Source organism: Netta rufina (genome assembly GCF_964035555.1).
Source record: "Netta rufina genome assembly, chromosome: 6".
Taxonomy (NCBI): Eukaryota; Metazoa; Chordata; class Aves; order Anseriformes; family Anatidae; genus Netta; species Netta rufina.
Window position 1 is genome coordinate 33,839,184 of NC_140129.1, and position 18,512 is coordinate 33,857,695.

Here is an 18,512-nt window from a genome sequence, read left to right on the forward strand (position 1 = left end):
CCTGGGCACATCACTGTCAGGGGAAAGGACACCTCCTGGATGGGACCTCCCTTCTCACCACGGCTGCTGCTCCCAGGCACATGAAGCAATGAGAGATGCCAGCAGGCAGCAAATGGGGTTTGTAAGAGCAATTCCAGCTTGGTCTTATGCGTGGAGATCTTCCTGCCCAACGCCTCAAGACACAGCAGTCACGTACACGGCTGAGGGTTTGCTTCCCCGGCACTTGAAGCCCCACTGCTAGAAGTCAGGAGGGCAGCTGAAGGCAAAGCTCACCCCATACTCACCCTTTTCCAGGAATGCCCAATTTACTGGCCACCACCTAAGGCAGGATTATGGGCCTGATGGACCTTTGGCCAGCTTGGTTTGCTGCCAAGTCATATCCGCACTGCCCAAGCATTTTCAGCACAGCCTGAATTCATAAAGGTCTGTTTCAGGACACAAAGGGCAGCCCAATGGCCAGGGGTTAAGGTAACAAATCCTTGAAATCAAACTGATAAAAAGACAGAATAAACACAAAACAGGGGTAAGCAAGGACTGAAATCAATAACAATCATTACTAGAAAGTCGGAAGCTGTCCAACCGGCTGAGATTAGAAGAAAGCTCTCTGCATTATCTTTTCTTTTTTTTTTTTTCTTTTTTTTTTCTAACAGGCATATTTTGTTAAAGCTGAAAGATTTGTGATTAATCCGTTGTCAGCTCAGCTGGCCTTAGTCCTTGTAGGATGACAGTCATAGTTCCCAAGAGGCCCGAGCACAAACCAAGCCATTTTCAGTGTGGTGGGACCTGCAGGAACCTGATCACCTCCCTGGTCAGTTTTGCCACGTTCAGCTCCAAAACAGGAGGAAAAAAAAAAAAAAGCAAGCCAGGCACGCCCTGATCCACAAAGGTGGAGCTGCTCAGATTCACACGGAGAACCCCCTGTCCATACACAAGTCTCTGAAGCAATGTTCATAAAGCAAACACTGGGATGACCGGCAAGCAGGGCTCACTTTGCACACCTGCCCCTTACCAACAGGCAAATCTCAGGACATCGGTGCTTCTGAAAAGGAGATTCAAATAAAACTGAGCACACTGAGTCCACTGAGCACATTTGTTTAAAAAGCTACGTGAAAGACGGTAAGTATTTACAGACAGACTCCCCACAAACGTAAGCAGGGGAAAGTTATCAGCTCTGGGCTCCCAAAATATTTACTTAGTCCACAGTTATTCTGGCTACTCTTGAGTAGCTCTTTCCAAAGTCGCATGCTGTCATTTTGATGGCATTCCCTTGACCAAAACTCAACTGCAGAGGACCCTTTCCCATGGGTGTTTCCAAGCACTTTCCTACCACAGATACAAATAGGGTCCTTGCAAGGCAGGAGAAGCACTATGGAAACTCATCACAGAGGTGGGAGAGAGCTGAAGGTGCACGGCCTCCGCCATAAAACATCAAAGGGTCAGATGTGAACGCTACATTAAACTGAAATTGCAGGATTGATTAAAAAGCCTAGAGGAATGGTGTAAGCTGAGCAGGGGCCAAGAGGCTGAGAGAAGACACCCTTGTAGAGCAGGCTGGGGCATTTTAGTGGCTGCAATTGATCTAAAACTTGGGTTCAGATCTCATCTGGCCAAAAGCCACAGCTTCGGAAGCACGTCTGGTGGAGGATGTCGGTGTACTCTGCACATTTCCTGACAAAGGCTTGGGATACCAGTTCTTATTTTTAGTACTATTTTCATTTCTTCAAGTAATGAGTTCAGTGTTTCAGGCAGCCCTGGAGGAGCAGGAAGGACATGTCCTGTAATAAAACTAATTAATTCATGTGGAATTTCTAGCCATTATTATGAAAGTGGCCAAATTCCTCACTCCTGAAAAGCTGCCAAAATAGCCATTAATCTGGCTGTGGTCACGAGCAGGATTCCTGTGGCCTCCTTCAACACTCGACTGGCCCCCAGGACAGAGACTGCAGAAACCCAAGCGGATGTTGTGATTTCCTCGCACCGACTCCCACAGCCCGAGCTTTACTAAATAGGACCATTGCCTTACAGGGCTCCGTGCCAAATTCCTCCCGGTGCCCCCAGACCAGACATGCCCCAGTCATGTGCACAAAGGTCGAGACCTGCCAGACCTCCAAAATCAAGCAGTTTGACGGCATTCAAAGCCCTGCAGACCAACCACTTCCACCCACACAGCCCTGGTCACTGTCTCAATGACAGGTGCCCTGAAAGGAGCAGGGTACCGAATATCTCCTAGACACGCTAAAAAATGTATTCCTACAGCTCCACCGGGCCTGCTAGGAGCCTGAGGTTTTTGGGTCCCATCTGCAGTCAGTGGGAAGCCAGGCTCCTCCACAGAGAAATTTCAGGCAAGAATCCCATCGACCGAAATCCCTCAATAATGCACAAGAATTAATGGAATCTGTCTTGCTCCCTGTGAGCTGGGGGTGACAGGGTCTGTGGGGTCTGGCAAGGAAAAAAAGCATGGAATAAACTTATTTCAGTCACTAAAATCAACAACAACAACAAAATGACTCAGAATACCCACAGGGAGCCAATCTATTGTGTAAGAAGGCACCATTTTGCCATAGTCTCTTTTTTTTCTCCCCAAAAAATTTTGGACTGCTCTTTAAATTTAGTGATGGGTTAGAGGGTTAGCCTCAAATAATACCTCTGCTGCTGTCCCACCATCCAGTCCCAAGAATGGTCAGGCTCCCTGAACACCACCGGGAACCCAGATTTTCTGCCTCAAATGTCCTGTATAACAGGATTTCTAACAGTTTAAACAAAATCCTCCCCAAACCACCTCTGCACAAGATATGGAGGCAGGATTGTTCACCACGGATAAAGGAGAAGGTCCCCTACCATGTCCATGCATTGCTTCAGGCCTCCTGATCCCAGTGTCCATCATGGCAGATGATTTAACATTCACACCACAGTTGGATCAAGATGGTACAGCACTGATTTCCCTGCCATTTCATCAATCAGGTTCATATTGTGTTCAGATGAAGGGAAAGGACCGTCTACACATCAAGGATTGCATCAAGCTTGGTCAGTGGTAAGTACTGTGCCAGAAAGAAAAGGCTCTTGGAGCTCAATAGTGTAGAAAGGGAGATGGTTCTACCACAGGACCGCTGTCCTTGACCAGTCTGACTATGAGGTGCCTTGCCAGAGCCTCGGATGGATGCTGGAGGAGTTGTTCCGACCTTCAGAAAGCAGTGGTGAGACTCGTTGCAGTGTTACCGCTCAGCATTTTCATTAGCTCAACTGCAAGCCTAGAAGAGCAAAGCTGTGCAGAAGGTGAATTGCAGCACCCCCGATGAGTGTCCCCAAAAAAACAAGACGTGATTCACCCAGGTAACTGGAATTTGCCTTTGGCAAAAGCTCGACAAGGCGACTGAGGAGGACCAGAAGGAACAGAAAAGCACCGTGGAAAGCCACGAAGCTGTTGGGTTAGCCTCACCGCCAACAGAAATGCCACTGTGGCCAACCACCCTGACCTTACAACCCACACGGCCTTACCCTTCTGGTGGCCGAGACCCAGAGGACACAAACCAAGGCACTTCAGGGAGCTCCCAACCCAGCCACCGAGGTTCATCTCCCAGCTGCCAAGCTGAATTGTCCACAATACCACCAGCTCCACAGCCCGGCCATAGATACGGGCCACAGCCCCACCACGACCCCAGAAACGCAGGAGGACGAGGGCCTCACTCCGGCCGCCCCTCTTGCTCCTGCTCCTCCTCCTCCTCCTCCTCCTCCTCATGCGAAACCTGCGTTCCTCTCCCCGTTTCTGCTTGCTTTTGAAGTGCCAGATGAAACGGCAGCAGATGGGGGCGAGCAGCCCGCTCGCCGAACGCGCCGAGAGCCGAGCGTTTCCACATGGGCTGCGTGGGAGGCCTGCCATTGCTCTGGCTGCAAAGCCCGCGCCGCCCTCCAGCTCCGCTCGCAGCTGAACCGCGCACCTCGCCCCCGGCGCCGCAGGCAAACCCTCACGAATTCAAACAGAAAATAATCGCCCCCGAGCAATTTTCCAGACGAGAAAAAAAAAAAAAAAAAAGTCAAATTCCAGCCAGTTTTTTTTTCTGCTTTTGCTCTTCTGCCTTCGCTGGGACCACTTAGGGTCTGTACTGCTCCCCTTCAGAATAAAATTTGGGAATTCTGACATACAGGAGACAGGCCACGCTGGAGGACACACACGTCCTCGCTGGAGGCACCAAAAACCACAAAAATGCTTTCTGCAACTCACTTCACCCACCAGTCCCCCCAAGACCGAAAAGCAAACATTCCTGGGACACAGCTATCAGATGCCCACCCCTTCCTAGTTTTAAAACAATATGGGAAGGTTATCAGAAAACCTGATCACCAAGCCAAGAGAAGCCCACTGGCATGGGCCAGGTCTTTTAGTACTAACCAGAAGAGCTGAGAACATGCTGCCCGGAATGAAGGCTGAAAACCAAGATCTTCCAGGGAAATTTGCTGTGGTCTCGATCAGAAGTACTGGGCATTGCTTAATGAATTTTCCCTGCACTGTAGGGCTTTGGGGCTCTCCCACAGAAGATGTCATGCGAGTGATTGCAACAGCTCTTCACTGCTGTAGGTACGCTGCATTACCTGGCTACAAGGACAAGATGCGAGGAGGCACAGAAACTCCTCTCAAAAATCACCTCCAGACAGTAGGGTGGTGGAGACATTATTAATTTCAAGGGCAGAGCATTAAAAATCCCTTCATCCCACCTGAGCTGTTCTATCTGCAGAAAATTGTAAGGAAAAGCACGGATTTCAACACAGTCCAATTCCCACCAGCGCTTTGTGTCACTCTCAATTACAGCCCAGAATGAAATACCAAGAAATCGTTCCTCGCGGCCGGCAGAATTAATGGGATCTTTGACTACAGAGAGCACCAGGCAGTGAACTTGTTCCCTTACCAGCCAAGAGGCACAGTGCGGCTTTCTTCAGAATAAAAGCTGCAATGTCAAAAGATAGATTAAGGCTTATAAAAGTGACCTGATGTTTTTCTGTATCCCAGCCCATAAGAAAGGCATGTGATTACTGACCCTTTCCTTTCTCAAACAATTTCTCTCTATCACAAGCTGACGCAGCACGAGATTTTTATCTTCCCACTGCTATCTCGCTAAATACGTGTAGGGCAGAACACCAACTACAACACAGCTCTGCAGTGAGAACAACGGAGCCCAGGCTGTCAAACGCTGAGCTGCTGTAAGGCTGCCATAAGCACGCTCTAACCCTTTTTTCTCTTCAGCCTTCGCCCCGGATAAGCACCGCGCCACGTTCGCGTGTAATGAGATGTCAGCTCGCGTGTTTAATGAGGGCACACTCGGCCAGCTCATGAATGTCCAACGCCTCCCAGCTTGCTGGCGGCGGCTGCCGAAGGTGGGCAGAGATGTCTCAGCCAGAGGTTTGGTCTGCTGAAGGCAGATTTTCTGTGTGGCTCCCCCTTTTCCTGTACCCTTGGGCCTGACCTTGGGCTCCTAGCATGTCCCTTGCATCAGTACAAAGCTGATCCCATGCAGAAAAGATTCAGGGAGCTAAACCAGCAGAATAATCAGCCAGAAAAATGAAGATTTTGTTGGTTAATGCCTTATCATGGCCCGCCCAGGGAGCAGACAAGGACCAAGACCAACACGACAGAGCACAGGGATGTGCACTGGGACAGGGAGGGAGTGGGGCATGATTGCTGTGAGAGCAGCTCGGTGGAGATGAAAGGCAGCCAAAAAAAATCTGCACGGCATGCCAGGACCCAAAGCCCGGGTTTCTCTTCTCTCCCAGGTGCACTCCCAGAACATGCACCATTTTTAGCCTCCAAATCCCCCGGCCCACTCTGCACACGTGAGCCATCGTGGTGCTGCATGGCACATAGCAAGGGAACAGGCACAGGGGGCTAAAGTGGCTTTCTCAGCGAGACTAATGCCATCTGGTAAAGCCTCAGTCTTCCACTGAGGACACACATGCCTCTCTGGCAGATGCAAACAGTCAGCAACACCATGATGGAAAGCAGAGCCCGATGTGTTCAATATGTGCTGTTAAAGGACACCCTCCAAAGCGGCTACACGCACGCTGATTTGCGCAGCACCTTCCCAAGGAAGAGGGAGGAACATCGGGAAACTCAGTACACGCCTGAGCTCGGTCCTCCTCGTGTGACAGAAATGCTTTAAAAGCATCTTCACGTGCTACCTCGCCCTTCATCTTACTCTGCTGGCCTCAAACAAAAGACCTTCCCCGAAGGAATCGCAGCCCCAGGAGGGAGCTGGGCTGTAACCATGCCCAGAAAGCTGGAGTAGCCCAATCCAAGCAGAAATGCACACAGGCCTCAGGACAACTGCTGCTCCTCGTAGCCCCTTCATGATGAACACTTGCCCTGGAAAACAGGCACAGAAGTGCTGCCGGCCACCGGACGAAACCCTGTCCTCCGAAACCTGGTTGTGTCTGTGGGCAATGATGCCAACAGCTCATCGGTCGGACACAGCAGCCCCAGCTGATGCTGCAGCCAGGTCTAGCCCAGAGCCAAACACAAACACACCTCTCGCATTCCATTTTTTTGCTGCTTTGCCTCCTGAATTGTTTATCTCGGCTCAATTCCTGGATGTGGATAAAACAAACGACATGGACTTTCTCACAGACGGGGCTTCTCGCTCTTCCCTTGACAAATACCACGCTCAGCGAGCATGAGCCTGAAACCCAGAGGAAAGGAAACAACTGCAAAGGGCAAGAAGGAAACAGATCATTTGCCAAGGGACAGCATGAAAACACATTTCTCCTTTTGGGCCAGAGCCTTGAAATCCTCCCAGACTCCCCCTTCCCTCCAGCCCATTTTCACACCGCTATCACCCCCACCACAGCAAAGCCAGTGGGCTTGGGCCTGGAGGAGCATTATTGTCAAGAAGCTGCTCCACAAGGTGTTATTTATTATCTTCCTACTTAAAGATGACAACCGGCCCAGGACCTGATGGGTTTAGTCCTTGACCAGACACAGCTGCTGCAGAAGAGCTTGGAAACCTGGTCCATCTACTGGCAAAGCCCCAGAGGCAACAAGGACAGACGAGCCGTATGCTTTTTCATTCACGTATCACCCTCAGAGCTGTTATTAATTGCATTTCACTTCTAATAACTTCTGCCACAACAAAGAGCTCTGCAGCCCTTCAGTATAGCCGGGGGAGAGCTGCAGCAGCGGCTGCAGGGATATGAACACAGCAGGCTGGCTTCTTGCAGCTCTTTTCTCTGATGTCCTGTAACGCCCGAGCTTGCACAAGCCAGGCTGAAGACCTGGTTGCAGCACTCATCATGAACTTCTCCCATGCCCGTGCGCTTCCACCCCAAAAGATGCCTGGCATGGAGCAAAAGGGGATGCTCCCAGAAGGGTTCTCCTCTGCATCTCACCCGCTTTCAGCAAGGCAGCAAATTCACAGCCTCCGAGGCTCTGTCAGACCTGGTCACACCGACCGAAGGGGCAGAAGCCGTGGGGGCAGAAGGACAGAGAGACACACACACACACACAGGCACGTGCGGATGACAACAAATGCTTCGTTTCCCTAGAAAAGCTGGAGAGAAGCAGAAGTCTTCCTGGCAATTCAGTGGATGTGAAAAATGTAGTCATAGCATTGCTGGCATGGTTTTCAAGTTGCTGTTAAAATTCCACTTCTATTATGCTACCTCCAGCCTCAGAGTCTTCTGTGTTTCGGAGCAATACATTAAACTGTCTTTTAGCAGCTGCCTGCCAAGGGGAAATGGAGGTTTTGACATTTGACCCGTAAGGAAGGATGTGTGGCATTTGGGGCTACCCAAATAAGGATTTTAGCTGCATGTTAAAAGGAGCTGCTCTTCTAACAGTTAACTATTTTGACGCTGTTTTTGTTCCATGGCAGCCCCTGACCAGGTGAAGGGGACAGCCCCAGCCTTGCACGTTCAAGTTTGCCTGAGGCCACGGTCTTTGCCCAGCTCTCCTTCCATTGGGAAAGGTTGCCCTGAGTAGCATGGGCTGCAGAACGCATTTCCTTTGCTAAAAAAGTGGGATTCTGAAGCAGAACTCAGCAGCCAGCAGTGGGTTCAGAGGGGCACCTCACTCCATTAGCACAAATATCCCAACAACACAGTAAAACGGTACTACAAACCCACCCGAGCTGCACTGCCAACGGGGAAAAAAGTCCCTTAACTGGTCACTTTTGCAAAACTCTTTGAGAGACGAGCTTTAATCCTAGGGTAGTGTCTCTATGAGGAGAAAACAGATGTTCTTCAGCTATCCTCTAACTCAGGCAAGACGCTTTGGGCCATCTGCTGACGCTGCAAAGCTCTGCCCTGCTCCACCTCCCAGCACGGCTCCCGCTGTTTGCCCTGGAGCAGCACCAGCACCCCGCTGAGCCCTCAGCCAGGTCAGGTCGCTGATCCGACAGAAAAACCCACTGCCTGGTTTCTTGGGGCTGGCTCTCTGCAGGGCTGACAGCATGAGCCTGGGTATCCCGTGGTACCCGAAACGCCTCTCAAAGCTGGCTCGGAGTCCAGCTCCTCTTGGGTCTTGGGCCACCCCGGACCTGCTTAGCCAGAAGATGGCTATCAGGGACAGGGACACGAGTGCTAACATGACACAAATGCCATCCTCACCCTGCTCCACGTGCCCAGCCCGTTACTCAGCCTTAAAATGGTGCGCAGACCTCCCGGCCGTGCCGCAGGAATAAATAAATACACTGGAGACTGGCATGAGAGCTTCGCGCACAATAACAACCCTCTGTCCCGTGTGCAGGCGGCTTCCGTCAGCAGCATGTAAAGTTTGTTACACGATGACCTGAAATAAACTGGAAAACAGTGTGGTCCAGTGGCATCGAAACTATTTCAGAGGCCCTGATCCCTGGAGGTGCTGAGCCTCCATCTCGCTGCCTCCATCAGCGGGAGTTCGTGCCCCCGGCTCCCCGAGGAGGTAGAGGTTCTCAGCCTGATTTCCACAGACTGCTGCTATTTTGTTCCAACATTCCCAACATCTTCAAAATACCCAAAGCCTCTTGTGCAATGAGCAACATCCCCTGCTTCCTAGCTACATGGTGGTTTATGTTACTTTCCGCCTACAACCATTTCAGGATTGGCTTTACAGACCTAAGTGGAAGACTAAACAATGCTGGAGCCACAGCAGGAGAATTTGCAGAGTTTTATTCCTTGTTTCATTTGGGCAATCCTTCTGCCTCTCATCAGGGACAAAAAAACTTGCCAACCTCTTAATTTAGGAATAGCACGAGCTCTGCATTCCAGTCCTCAATCAGCCAAAGGAGCCTTTTCAAGCTGGAAAGGGGAAAAAGGGCAAATACCTTTAAGCACATTTGAAAAAAAAAAAAAAAAAAAAGGCTCAACACCTGCCTTTTGCAGGCAAAAACCTGCTCTCGGGGCACTGATGAAACAAGCTTGACATCAGCATTTGAAAGGGAATTCCAATCCCTGCGCTTCGGGTGCCAGACTGCTTTCCCTGTCACTGCTTTGAACGAAAAGCAAACTCTCCCTGGTATATATTTTGCAGGCATGCTGCAGATGGAAGCAGAGATGTGAGCCTGAACAGAATAGCATCAAGTGAAGCTGGCCGATCGGGCTTTTGTTTTTGTTGTGGGTTGTTTTCTTTTTTTTTTTTTCTTTTTCTTTTTTTTTAATTTTTTTTAATGGCTACAGCAACCTGTTAAAAGTTTTGTAATCTGAAGAGAGCGAACCCTTTTCTGGATGTCCAGGCTCCTCTGCCAAGACGTGCTCGACTGTGAATATTCCAGCTGCATGTTTCACATCACGCTGGTTAAAGATGTGCCAGTATTTTTATTATTCACCCCCTATGGACATTACAGAGCACCACATACATTAAAGTGTTCTTAAACTGCGCTATTTATATAGGAGTGTGTGCGTGTTACATACACACAGAGATATGGTCAAATAAATCACATGCAGTGTGAAGGAGTAAGGGTAGTAAAATCAAGCAAAACACCCAGTGAAGTAATGTAAAAATTCTGAAAAAAAAAAAAAAAGGACTATAAAATCAAAAAAGCAGCGTTAACTCAGAAAATCACCTCTTAACCCATCTCTGCAGCCTTCCCCACTCCCCCCCACCAAAAAGCACAAGCTTTTTTTTCTTCCAAAAGCACAAGCCTGAAGTCAGCGCCAGATTCCTTAAATCTAAATGCCCTTGGCTTCTTCTGGCGAGTGTAAAACTCACTCCCTTGACACCCGTGTGCTGTGGCCGAGCAGGATTTCCCATCCTCGTGTCCTCCGCAGCCGGGCAGAGGAGGGGGACGGCAGCGGGGCCCGCAGCGGCCGCAGTGACTGCAGCGAAGCAGCAGCTTGCGGCGTGCAAAGTTCCCTGCACCTCCGTTTTTTTCTTTCTCCTTCTCTCCTTCTGCTTCTCCCTCTCGATCGGGCGAGAGCCCAGGCGCTCGCAAACCATCGGCATCCCCGGGAGAGCTGCCTCCCGCAGCAACAGGTCGGGAGCCTGTAGCGCCCCGTCCTTCGGGCTGAGTGCTCCGGGATGCTCCCGTTGCTCCCCAGCACCCAGTGCCCGGGCTGGCGAGGAGGGCAGAGGGGGTCCCAACCTCTGCGGTGGGCTCCGTTGGGGTCATGGGGTTTGGGGTCCCCACATGGCAGCTCCCCAGCCAGCCCAGCCGGCAGCGCATGGTGCGGGACTTTTAGGGCATCGGTCACTTTTTGGGGTGCCTTCAGCCCCCCTCCGAGCCCTGCTGTGCACCTCCACCTCCCCTTGCTCCCCGCAGGGCTCCCCGTCGGCTGCATCTCCCCACGCTTCCCCCCTAAACCCCCCCACTGGGGCTTTTTTTTTTCCCCGTAACACCCCAACCTCCACCTTAACCCCTGTGCATCCCCACAACCCTCGCTCCCAGTGGGGTCCCCCGCTTTCCCACCCCACACCCCCGGGCTCCCCATACAGCAGCACCCCCCAGGATCACCCCGGGGGTGAGGAACCCCAAACCCCCTTTCCAAGGGGATGCTCCCCGGCATCACCCCAGGGGGTGCACAACCCCAAACCCCCCTTTCCAAGGGGATGCTCCGAGGGATCACCCCGGGGGTGAGGAACCCCAAACCCCCTTTCCAAGGGGATGCTTCGAGGGATCACCCCGGGGGTGAGGAACCCCAAACCCCCCCTTCCAAGGGGATGCTCCGAGGGATCACCCCAGGGGGTGCACAACCCCAAACCCCCCTTTCCAAGGAGATGCTCTGAGGGATCACCCCGGGCGTGCACAACCCCAAACCCCCCTTCCAAGGGGATGCTCCCCCTGCTCCCCTCTCCCCGGTAGGGTCCCCCCTTTTCCCCCCGGTGCTCCAGCAGCTCCCGGGGGGGGGTCTCACCTGCGGGTCGCTCGGCGCTGGCCCCGTACTCGGCGGCATCCCTGCGGCGGGCGCAGGTGCCCTGCCCTTGCACCAGGGCTTGCAGGGGCAGCTCGGCTCCGGGATCGGGGTAGCAGCGCAAACCGGCGGCGCAGCGCGGGGTGTAAACGCCGCAAGCTTCGGCCTCCAAACGAGCGCAAACCGGGCAACAACCGCAGCCCGGTTCCCTCACCAGCTCCGGGCAAGGCGGGCGGGAAGCCGGGGGGCAAGCGGCCAAACGCTCGGCCGTGCAAGGAGGGCAGCGGAACAGCACCTCGGGCAGCGCCGGCCCCGCCAGCGCCAGCGCCAGCAGCAGCCGCGGCCACGGGGCCCGAGCCGCGGCGCCGCCGCCGCCGCCGCCGCCGCCACCGCCGCCAGCACCGAGCCCGCCGAGCGCCATGGCGGGACTGAGGGCGCGGCGGGGCCGGCAGGTGGATGGACGCGAGGCGCTCGGCCCCCCCCGGCGGCGCGGCTCGGCACGGCTCGGAGAGAAACGGGAGGGAAAGGGGAGAGAGAAAGGGGAGAGAGGGAGGGAGGGAGGGAGGGAGAGGGAGAGAGGGAGAGGGGAGAGAGCCCGAGCAGCGCTGTGCGGAGCGGGGCCGGGCGGCCGCCTGCAGGGGACGCGCTGGGTCCTAGAGCCGGCCCGCGGCGAGGAGCGGGGGGATGAGGGGATTCGGGGATGGGGGGAAAGGGGGGGAGGTGATGGGGGGTGGTGGCACCCAAATTGGGGTGGTGGCACCCAAATTGGGGTGCTGGCCCACAGGTTGGGATGATGGATCCCAGAGTGGGATGATCAACCCCAGACTGGGATGCTGGCTCCTAGACTGGGATACTGACCCCCAGACTGGGATGCTGGCCCCCAGAGTGGGGTGCTCACCCCCAGACTGGGATGATGGCCCCCTGACTGGCATGCTCACCCCCAAACTGGGATGCTCACCCCCAAACTGGGATGATGGCCCCCTGACTGGCATGCTCACCCCCAAACTGGGATGCTCACCCCCAAACTGGGATGCTGGCCCCAGACTGGGATGCTCGCCCCCAGACTGGCATGCTGGCCTCCAGAGTGGGGTGCTCCCCCCCAATCTGGGATGATGGCCCCCAGACTGGCATGTTCAACCCCAAACTGGGATGCTGACCCCCAGAGTGGGGTGCTCACCCCCAAACTGGGATGCTGGCTCCCAGAGTGGGATGCTGGCCCCCAGACTGGGATGATCAACTCCAGACTGGGATACTGACCCCCAGACTGGGATGATGGCCCCTAGATTGGGATGCTCGCCCCCAAACTGGGATGCTCAACCCCAAACTGCGATACTGACCACCAGACTGGGATGTTCACCCCCAGACTGGGATGATGGCCCCCAGACTGGGATGCTCAACCCCAAACTGGGATGATGACCCCCTGACTGGGATGCTTGCCCCCAAAATGGGATGCTGGCTCCCAGACTGGGATGCTGGTCCCCAGTCTGGAATACTGACCCCCAGACTGGGATGATGGCCCCCAGACTGGGATGCTCGCCCCCAAACTGGGATGCTCAACCCCAAACTGGGATACTGACCCCCAGACTGGGGTGCTGACCCCCAGACTGGGATGCTCACCCCCAGACTTGGATGCTGGCTCCCAGACTGGGATGTTCAATCCCAAACTGGGATGCTTATTCCCGGACTGGGATGCTGACCCCCTGCTGAGATGCTCACCCCCAAACTGGGATGCTGACCCTCAGATTGGGATGCTCAACCCCAAACTGAGGTGCTCACTCCCAGACTGGAACGCCAACCCTCAGAGTGGGATGCTCACCCCAAAACTGGGATGCTCACCCTGAGACTGGGATGGTGGCCCTCAGACCGGGATGCAGACCCTCAATCATCACACGGATGTGACCGACTTCTTCATTAGTTAAAAACGTTAATAGCGAAGCCAAGGGAACGCAGGCAGGCTAATGAAGCTGGAAATCCCTGTTAACATCGTTTTGGGATGATACGGTTAAAGCCAGGCGCTGAGAGCTGGAGCTCCCTCACCCGCGGGGATGCCGGCTCTGTGGCACTCTGCGTTAGCATTTTCTGCTGCAGGTTTGCTGGTGTTTGGGTTTTTCTTCTCAAATTAAGGCAAACGCAAAGTGCAGCTGCTTATGCCTCTCATGCAACATGACGTTCGGCACGGGATTACTCATGGCCTTGGAGTTTTATAACACATTTGTTTGCAGGAGCCATGAGCCCAGAGAGGAACGGCGTCTGTGGCATCTGGCACGCTGCAAAACCCACAGTGTGCGTCCCGGCACCTAACACACGTTCCCATCCCACCCCCCAAGAAATAACTCAGGTTTTTACAAGGGTTTAATCAGGCAGGGTCCCTTTCTCTGACCACCCATCACGCTTCTGCTATGTTGTTACGAAAGAGCTGCCAGCTCACTTTATTTGTGAAATCCTACAGCCGCATCTTTGCACCTCGTGGTGATTTTAGCCATCCTGGTGTCACTTCTGGAGGAACCTGGTCGCTTTTGGGGTCCCTGCGGCAGCGGCATCTGGTTGCAGCACTCCCTGCTCGGAATGCAAGGGACTCCAAAACTCCAAGCCAACAAAAACATTGCCCTGAAATTAGAAGCAAATAATGAAGATATTTTTGTTTTGCTTCATCACTTCATGTTACAAAATCGCCTTTTGCATGACAGAACCAGAATTTTAGCCTGAGTGACCTAAGAAAGTCCCTTTCAAAGCCAAGAAGAAAGAAAGAAAGAAAGAAAGAAAGAAAGAAAGAAAGAAAGAAAGAAAGAAAGAAAGAAAGAAAGAAAGAAAGAAAGAAAGAAAAGGAGAAGGAGAAGGAGAAGGAGAAGGAGAAGGAGAAGGAGAAGGAGAAGAGAAGAGAAGAGAAGAGAAGAGAAGAGAAGAGAAGAGAAGAGAAGAGAAGAGAAGAGAAGAGAAGAGAAGAGAAGAGAAGAGAAGAGAAGAGAAGAGAAGAGAAGAGAAGAGAAGAGAAAAGAAGAGAAAAGAAAAGAAAAGAAAAGAAAAGAAAAGAAAAGAAAAGAAAAGAAAAGAAAAGAAAAGAAAAGAAAAGAAAAGAAAAGAAAAGAAAAGAAAAGAAAAGAAAAAAGAAGAAAAGACTTTGCATTTGTTTCTCCTACAAATCTCAGGGTGGGAAAATGGGACGCACAGCACACAGCAGCCCCTCAAAGCCTCCCTTTAGCACGGATTTGCGAGCAGATGTTCCATAGACAAGGGAGCGAGTTATTCTCGCTGCACACTCACGACTTTTCGGGGGGGGGGGGGGAGAGGCTCTCCGTACCTTTTTTATGATCTGCCGTTGACTTCACTAATGACTCACATTTGGTTCCAATGAGATATTTTCATATGACTAATGAATCTATATTTGGAGGCGTAAGAGGGTTTGGCTAATTATCTGTTGCAGTCAGTTAAATATTCCAAGTATTCCAAGTAGGTTTTCTTCCAGTGGCAAGCGCTGTGCCCTCGTGCTCTCTGTGCTGCTGGGGCTGTAAAAGCAGCCCGGCACTTTGACTCGTACCAGGCTGACATCTGGGTTTCTGCGTGTGTAAGCACAAGAGATGGCCTGAACTTAATTACGAAGTGAAGCGATCCTGCATTTTTTAGGTGGCCGGCAGGTCATTCCCCAAGGGAGGATTGAAACCCGTTTCTTCAGCAGGCGCTTGATGCTTGCGAGGCCTGTTGTGCTGGGGTGCTTGCTGGCGTGCCATTAATAACTCCTGGCAGGGGCAGATGCCCGATAAGCACCCTGCTGTCGGCTGCTGGTGCACAAATGGGTTTTCCCCAGGGAGAGCTTGGAGCCGGCGAGGGAAGGGCAGGGAGAGAGCAGAGGGGGAGGGAAGGGGCTTCTTCCCGAATTGCAGCAGGACCTTGCACGTAAGGACCCTGCGGGGAAAGAAATGTGCAGCTCCGATGAGGGAACCAGCCGGCTTTTCCTCTTCGGAGCCCCCATCAGAGGTGCTGAGGCTGCCCCGTTGTTTTTTTTTATCACCACCACTTTCTTGGTGCAAGCGCGGCGGGGCAGATGCTGCCCGTTGTTCTCCCACCAGAGCCCTCGCTGCCGAGCTCCTCGGCCAGAGAAGAACAATAAAGTAGATTTTACAGCTGTTGTGCTTGCGGGGGGAGGCGAGGAGAAAACAGCTTGAGTGCCCATGGCCGGCTATAATTTCTCCAGTGGGTCTTTGCTGACAGTTTTAGGATTAACAAGTGAGCTCTGTTCCCAGGCATTTACCCCTCTGCATAAGCTGGCCTGTTTGTTCTCAAGGGTTTATTTTACCCTACAAAATATGGCATTGCCAAACAGATGTAGGCTTGTTCCTAGAAAGGCAAGTTATAACTGAAGCCGCATCTCACAGAGGCTTTAGCCCTCGGGATTGTTTGTAAATGCTACAGTATTCCTCCGACCCTTTTCAGGGCAGTTTTTTCCCACAGACGTGCTGGTCGGGTCTTTTATGGCTCTGTCCTTTGTCAAGGATGAATTAAGAAAAATAAACTCGCAAACACAAAGTGGAGGCCCAGCCCGGAGATCCTCTTGCTCCCAACCATTAAGAAGTATTTTACAGTGCTGGGTGGGGGAAAAAGAAAACAATGTGTCCTCCTGCATTTTTCTCTCCCTCATTTTTAGCTCTAGGGGTAAGGAAAAAAAAAAAATAAGAAGAGGAAAATAAATAGAAAAAAAAAAAAAAAAAGAGCCTTGGTATTTTTGGAGGCCTCCCGTTCAAGAGGCTGACACAAAGCACTTTCTGTCGAGTGCTGCAAAAAGCCTCCCGCCTCCCAGGGCTGCCCAGGAGAGGAGCAGGTGATGAGGAAGGGAAGGCGGTGAGGAGGAAGGCTGTGGGGATGTGCTCGGTGGTCGGCTTCTCACTTTCTCCCCAGAGATTTGGCAAACAGACCGCGAGCGAAGGGGGAGAGGTGTGCAGAGCGCCGTGCACTGGGGTTCACCACACACCAGCAGCACAGCGCAGCCCATCTGCGTCCCGTCGCCCCCACAGCCCCTCCTTCCCCAAACTGCTCTTCCCCCAAACTGGGCAGAGTTCAGATGTCAGCAGAAGGGTCAATTATAGGCCTTTAGATGGAGCCTATCTAAGATGGCTTTAGAGCAGCCCTAAACTCATTATCTGTGAGCCTGAGCCGGTAATTATGAATGCTTTGGCCTGGGGTCGTTTGTTTAGGTTTCTGTAGCACTGATTAGAGTTAAGCCAGGCTTAAAGTTCGTGGGAGGGCATGGAGCCATGGTGGTGGCTCCAAGCCGTGGTGTTCCCCGGTAGCCAAACCTCTCGCTCATCCCTAAGCATCCCTCCAAGACGCCAGCATTAGTCTCAAGTGTAAAAAGCAGCTTGAAATCAAGCAGCTGGCCAGGAGGAGGTGATGCAGAAAGGATTAAATACTGACCCAGGGCAGTCAGGCACCGTGACTCGGGTTACAGGGACAATAAAACAAGAGCAGAAAGGATTTGTGTGGGCAATGTCCCCAACTTCAGCCGGTCCTGGGTTAATTGCTGTTGAAAGAGGACCTGGTGAGGATGAAGGAGATGAAGCTGAGGGAGGGGAAGGAAGATCTTTCAGCTCAGTGAGAGGTAGCAGCACATCTTTGCAGAAATATTCCGACTTTAATCAAATCTCCATCTAAAGTGGGTGGCTAAAGGACCCTGTGGTGGTGTGAGAGCCACCACATTGCTCACACCTGCCAGCCACAGAGCCTCCCGGCCTGTTCCTTCTCCTCCAGGAGGATTTAGGTCAAATCTGACGAATCTGAGAATCCAAAGATCCCTTTACATTTCTGTCGACAGGCTTTCCCCTGTGTCTGGTACCCCTTGAGCAGAGCAGTGGGGTGAAAGCATTTCAAAGCACACGTAGATGCTCAAGAATTTTATTAGCAGCATCAGCCAACATTTCCACTTGCTTTTGTATTTGCTGTTGGAAAAGTAATAACAACTCTGGAGAGTCTACTCAGGAGAGAAAACAGCTCTTTCCTAGGCACCATGCTGCGATGCTGCTTTGTGTAACAACACAGCACGCGGGAGCGGAGCAGAAAGGGGCTGCAGCCCCGTGAGGAGCCGGGATTGCTGACACAAGCCCACAGAAAGTGCTCCAGTGGAACAGGATGAAGGCAAAGGAAAGAGTGGTGCGAGTACGTAGCAAGAAAAGACTCCAGCTGCTGGTCTCTATCTGCCTGTGTCAAAGCCTCCTAGGGGAAGTAATTTTATTTGCCTCATGGGACGAATAAAACAAGCACTGGAAAAAATACAGGGAACAGTCTCATATTGGCAGGGGACAAGACAGACCATTCAGATCTCAACCCGGAGCACAGAGCTCTCCCAGGGCAAGGGAAATATTTGAAGGTGCACCAAAATTTACCCCGAACACAAAGGAAACCCCACGCCCTTGCAGTCTGCTGGCTGTTGGGAAGCAGCAGCTGTTCCTGGACCAGGGAACACACAGGGCCACGCTGCCTTTGGCCCCCTGTTTCTAAAGCAGGGACTTCCCCTGTGCCCTGGTCGTGTGTTCACACCTCTCTCAGGTCTGGATCTCTTCTGGAGACGGGGCTGGCACACGGGGAGACGCAGCCAGGAGCAGGGGACGCAGCGCTTGCAGGTCCCTGGCTCCCCCAGCCTCAAGCAGGCCCTGTCCCACCTCTGCTCAGGGATTTGGGCAGCTCCCACTCGTGGGGCACTGCAGAGCAGCGCCAGCTCTGCCCTTCTGCCTCCAGACACAGCCCTGGCCCTCCTCAGCAGCAGCACAGCAGAAAGGCAGGGACCAGGCCTGGGTGAAAGCACTTTTCTTAGCTGCCTGGTAGCTCCTCAGGAAGGGTGAACGTGCCCTGGTGAGCATCGCAGCCACTCGACTGGTAACGGTGCTCAACTAAGAACATGGCACGAAGACACAGGACCTCAGCGGAGGGGATTCGATGGTGGGCTTCAAAGCACAGCACCTGTGGGAGGAGGTGGGCTGGGTGGCCTCACACTGAGGTGAAGCTGTGAGACCTCCTGTGCTGGTGCGGCCCAGCTGGGGGGTTCCCCCAGCAGGACACTCCTGTGGCAGCCAGTCTCTGCCTTTCTTTGGCACGTTTATACATTTCTACACAAGCCCACAGGCAGGGCCACTGCTGGGATCTTCTCCCCAAGCACCACTGCTCGTTCCTGGCTTGTAGCTCAGAACCTTGCTGGTTCCTCTTACACGGATGGAGCCGGGCTA

General features: G+C 52.9%; 1 protein-coding gene across 1 annotated transcript in view; it reads right to left on the bottom strand.

Moving 5' to 3' along the window:
* Positions 1 to 11,725, bottom strand: part of IGFBP2 (insulin like growth factor binding protein 2) — a gene marked incomplete at its 5' end in the record, with an annotated part of 50,038 nt that extends 38,313 nt beyond the window's left edge. Inside the window, one exon of the mRNA XM_084288619.1 lies at positions 11,308 to 11,725. Coding sequence (XP_084144745.1) covers positions 11,308 to 11,725 — 418 coding nt within the window. The remainder of the gene's footprint in view (positions 1 to 11,307) is intronic.
* Positions 11,726 to 18,512: the final 6,787 nt, after the last annotated feature.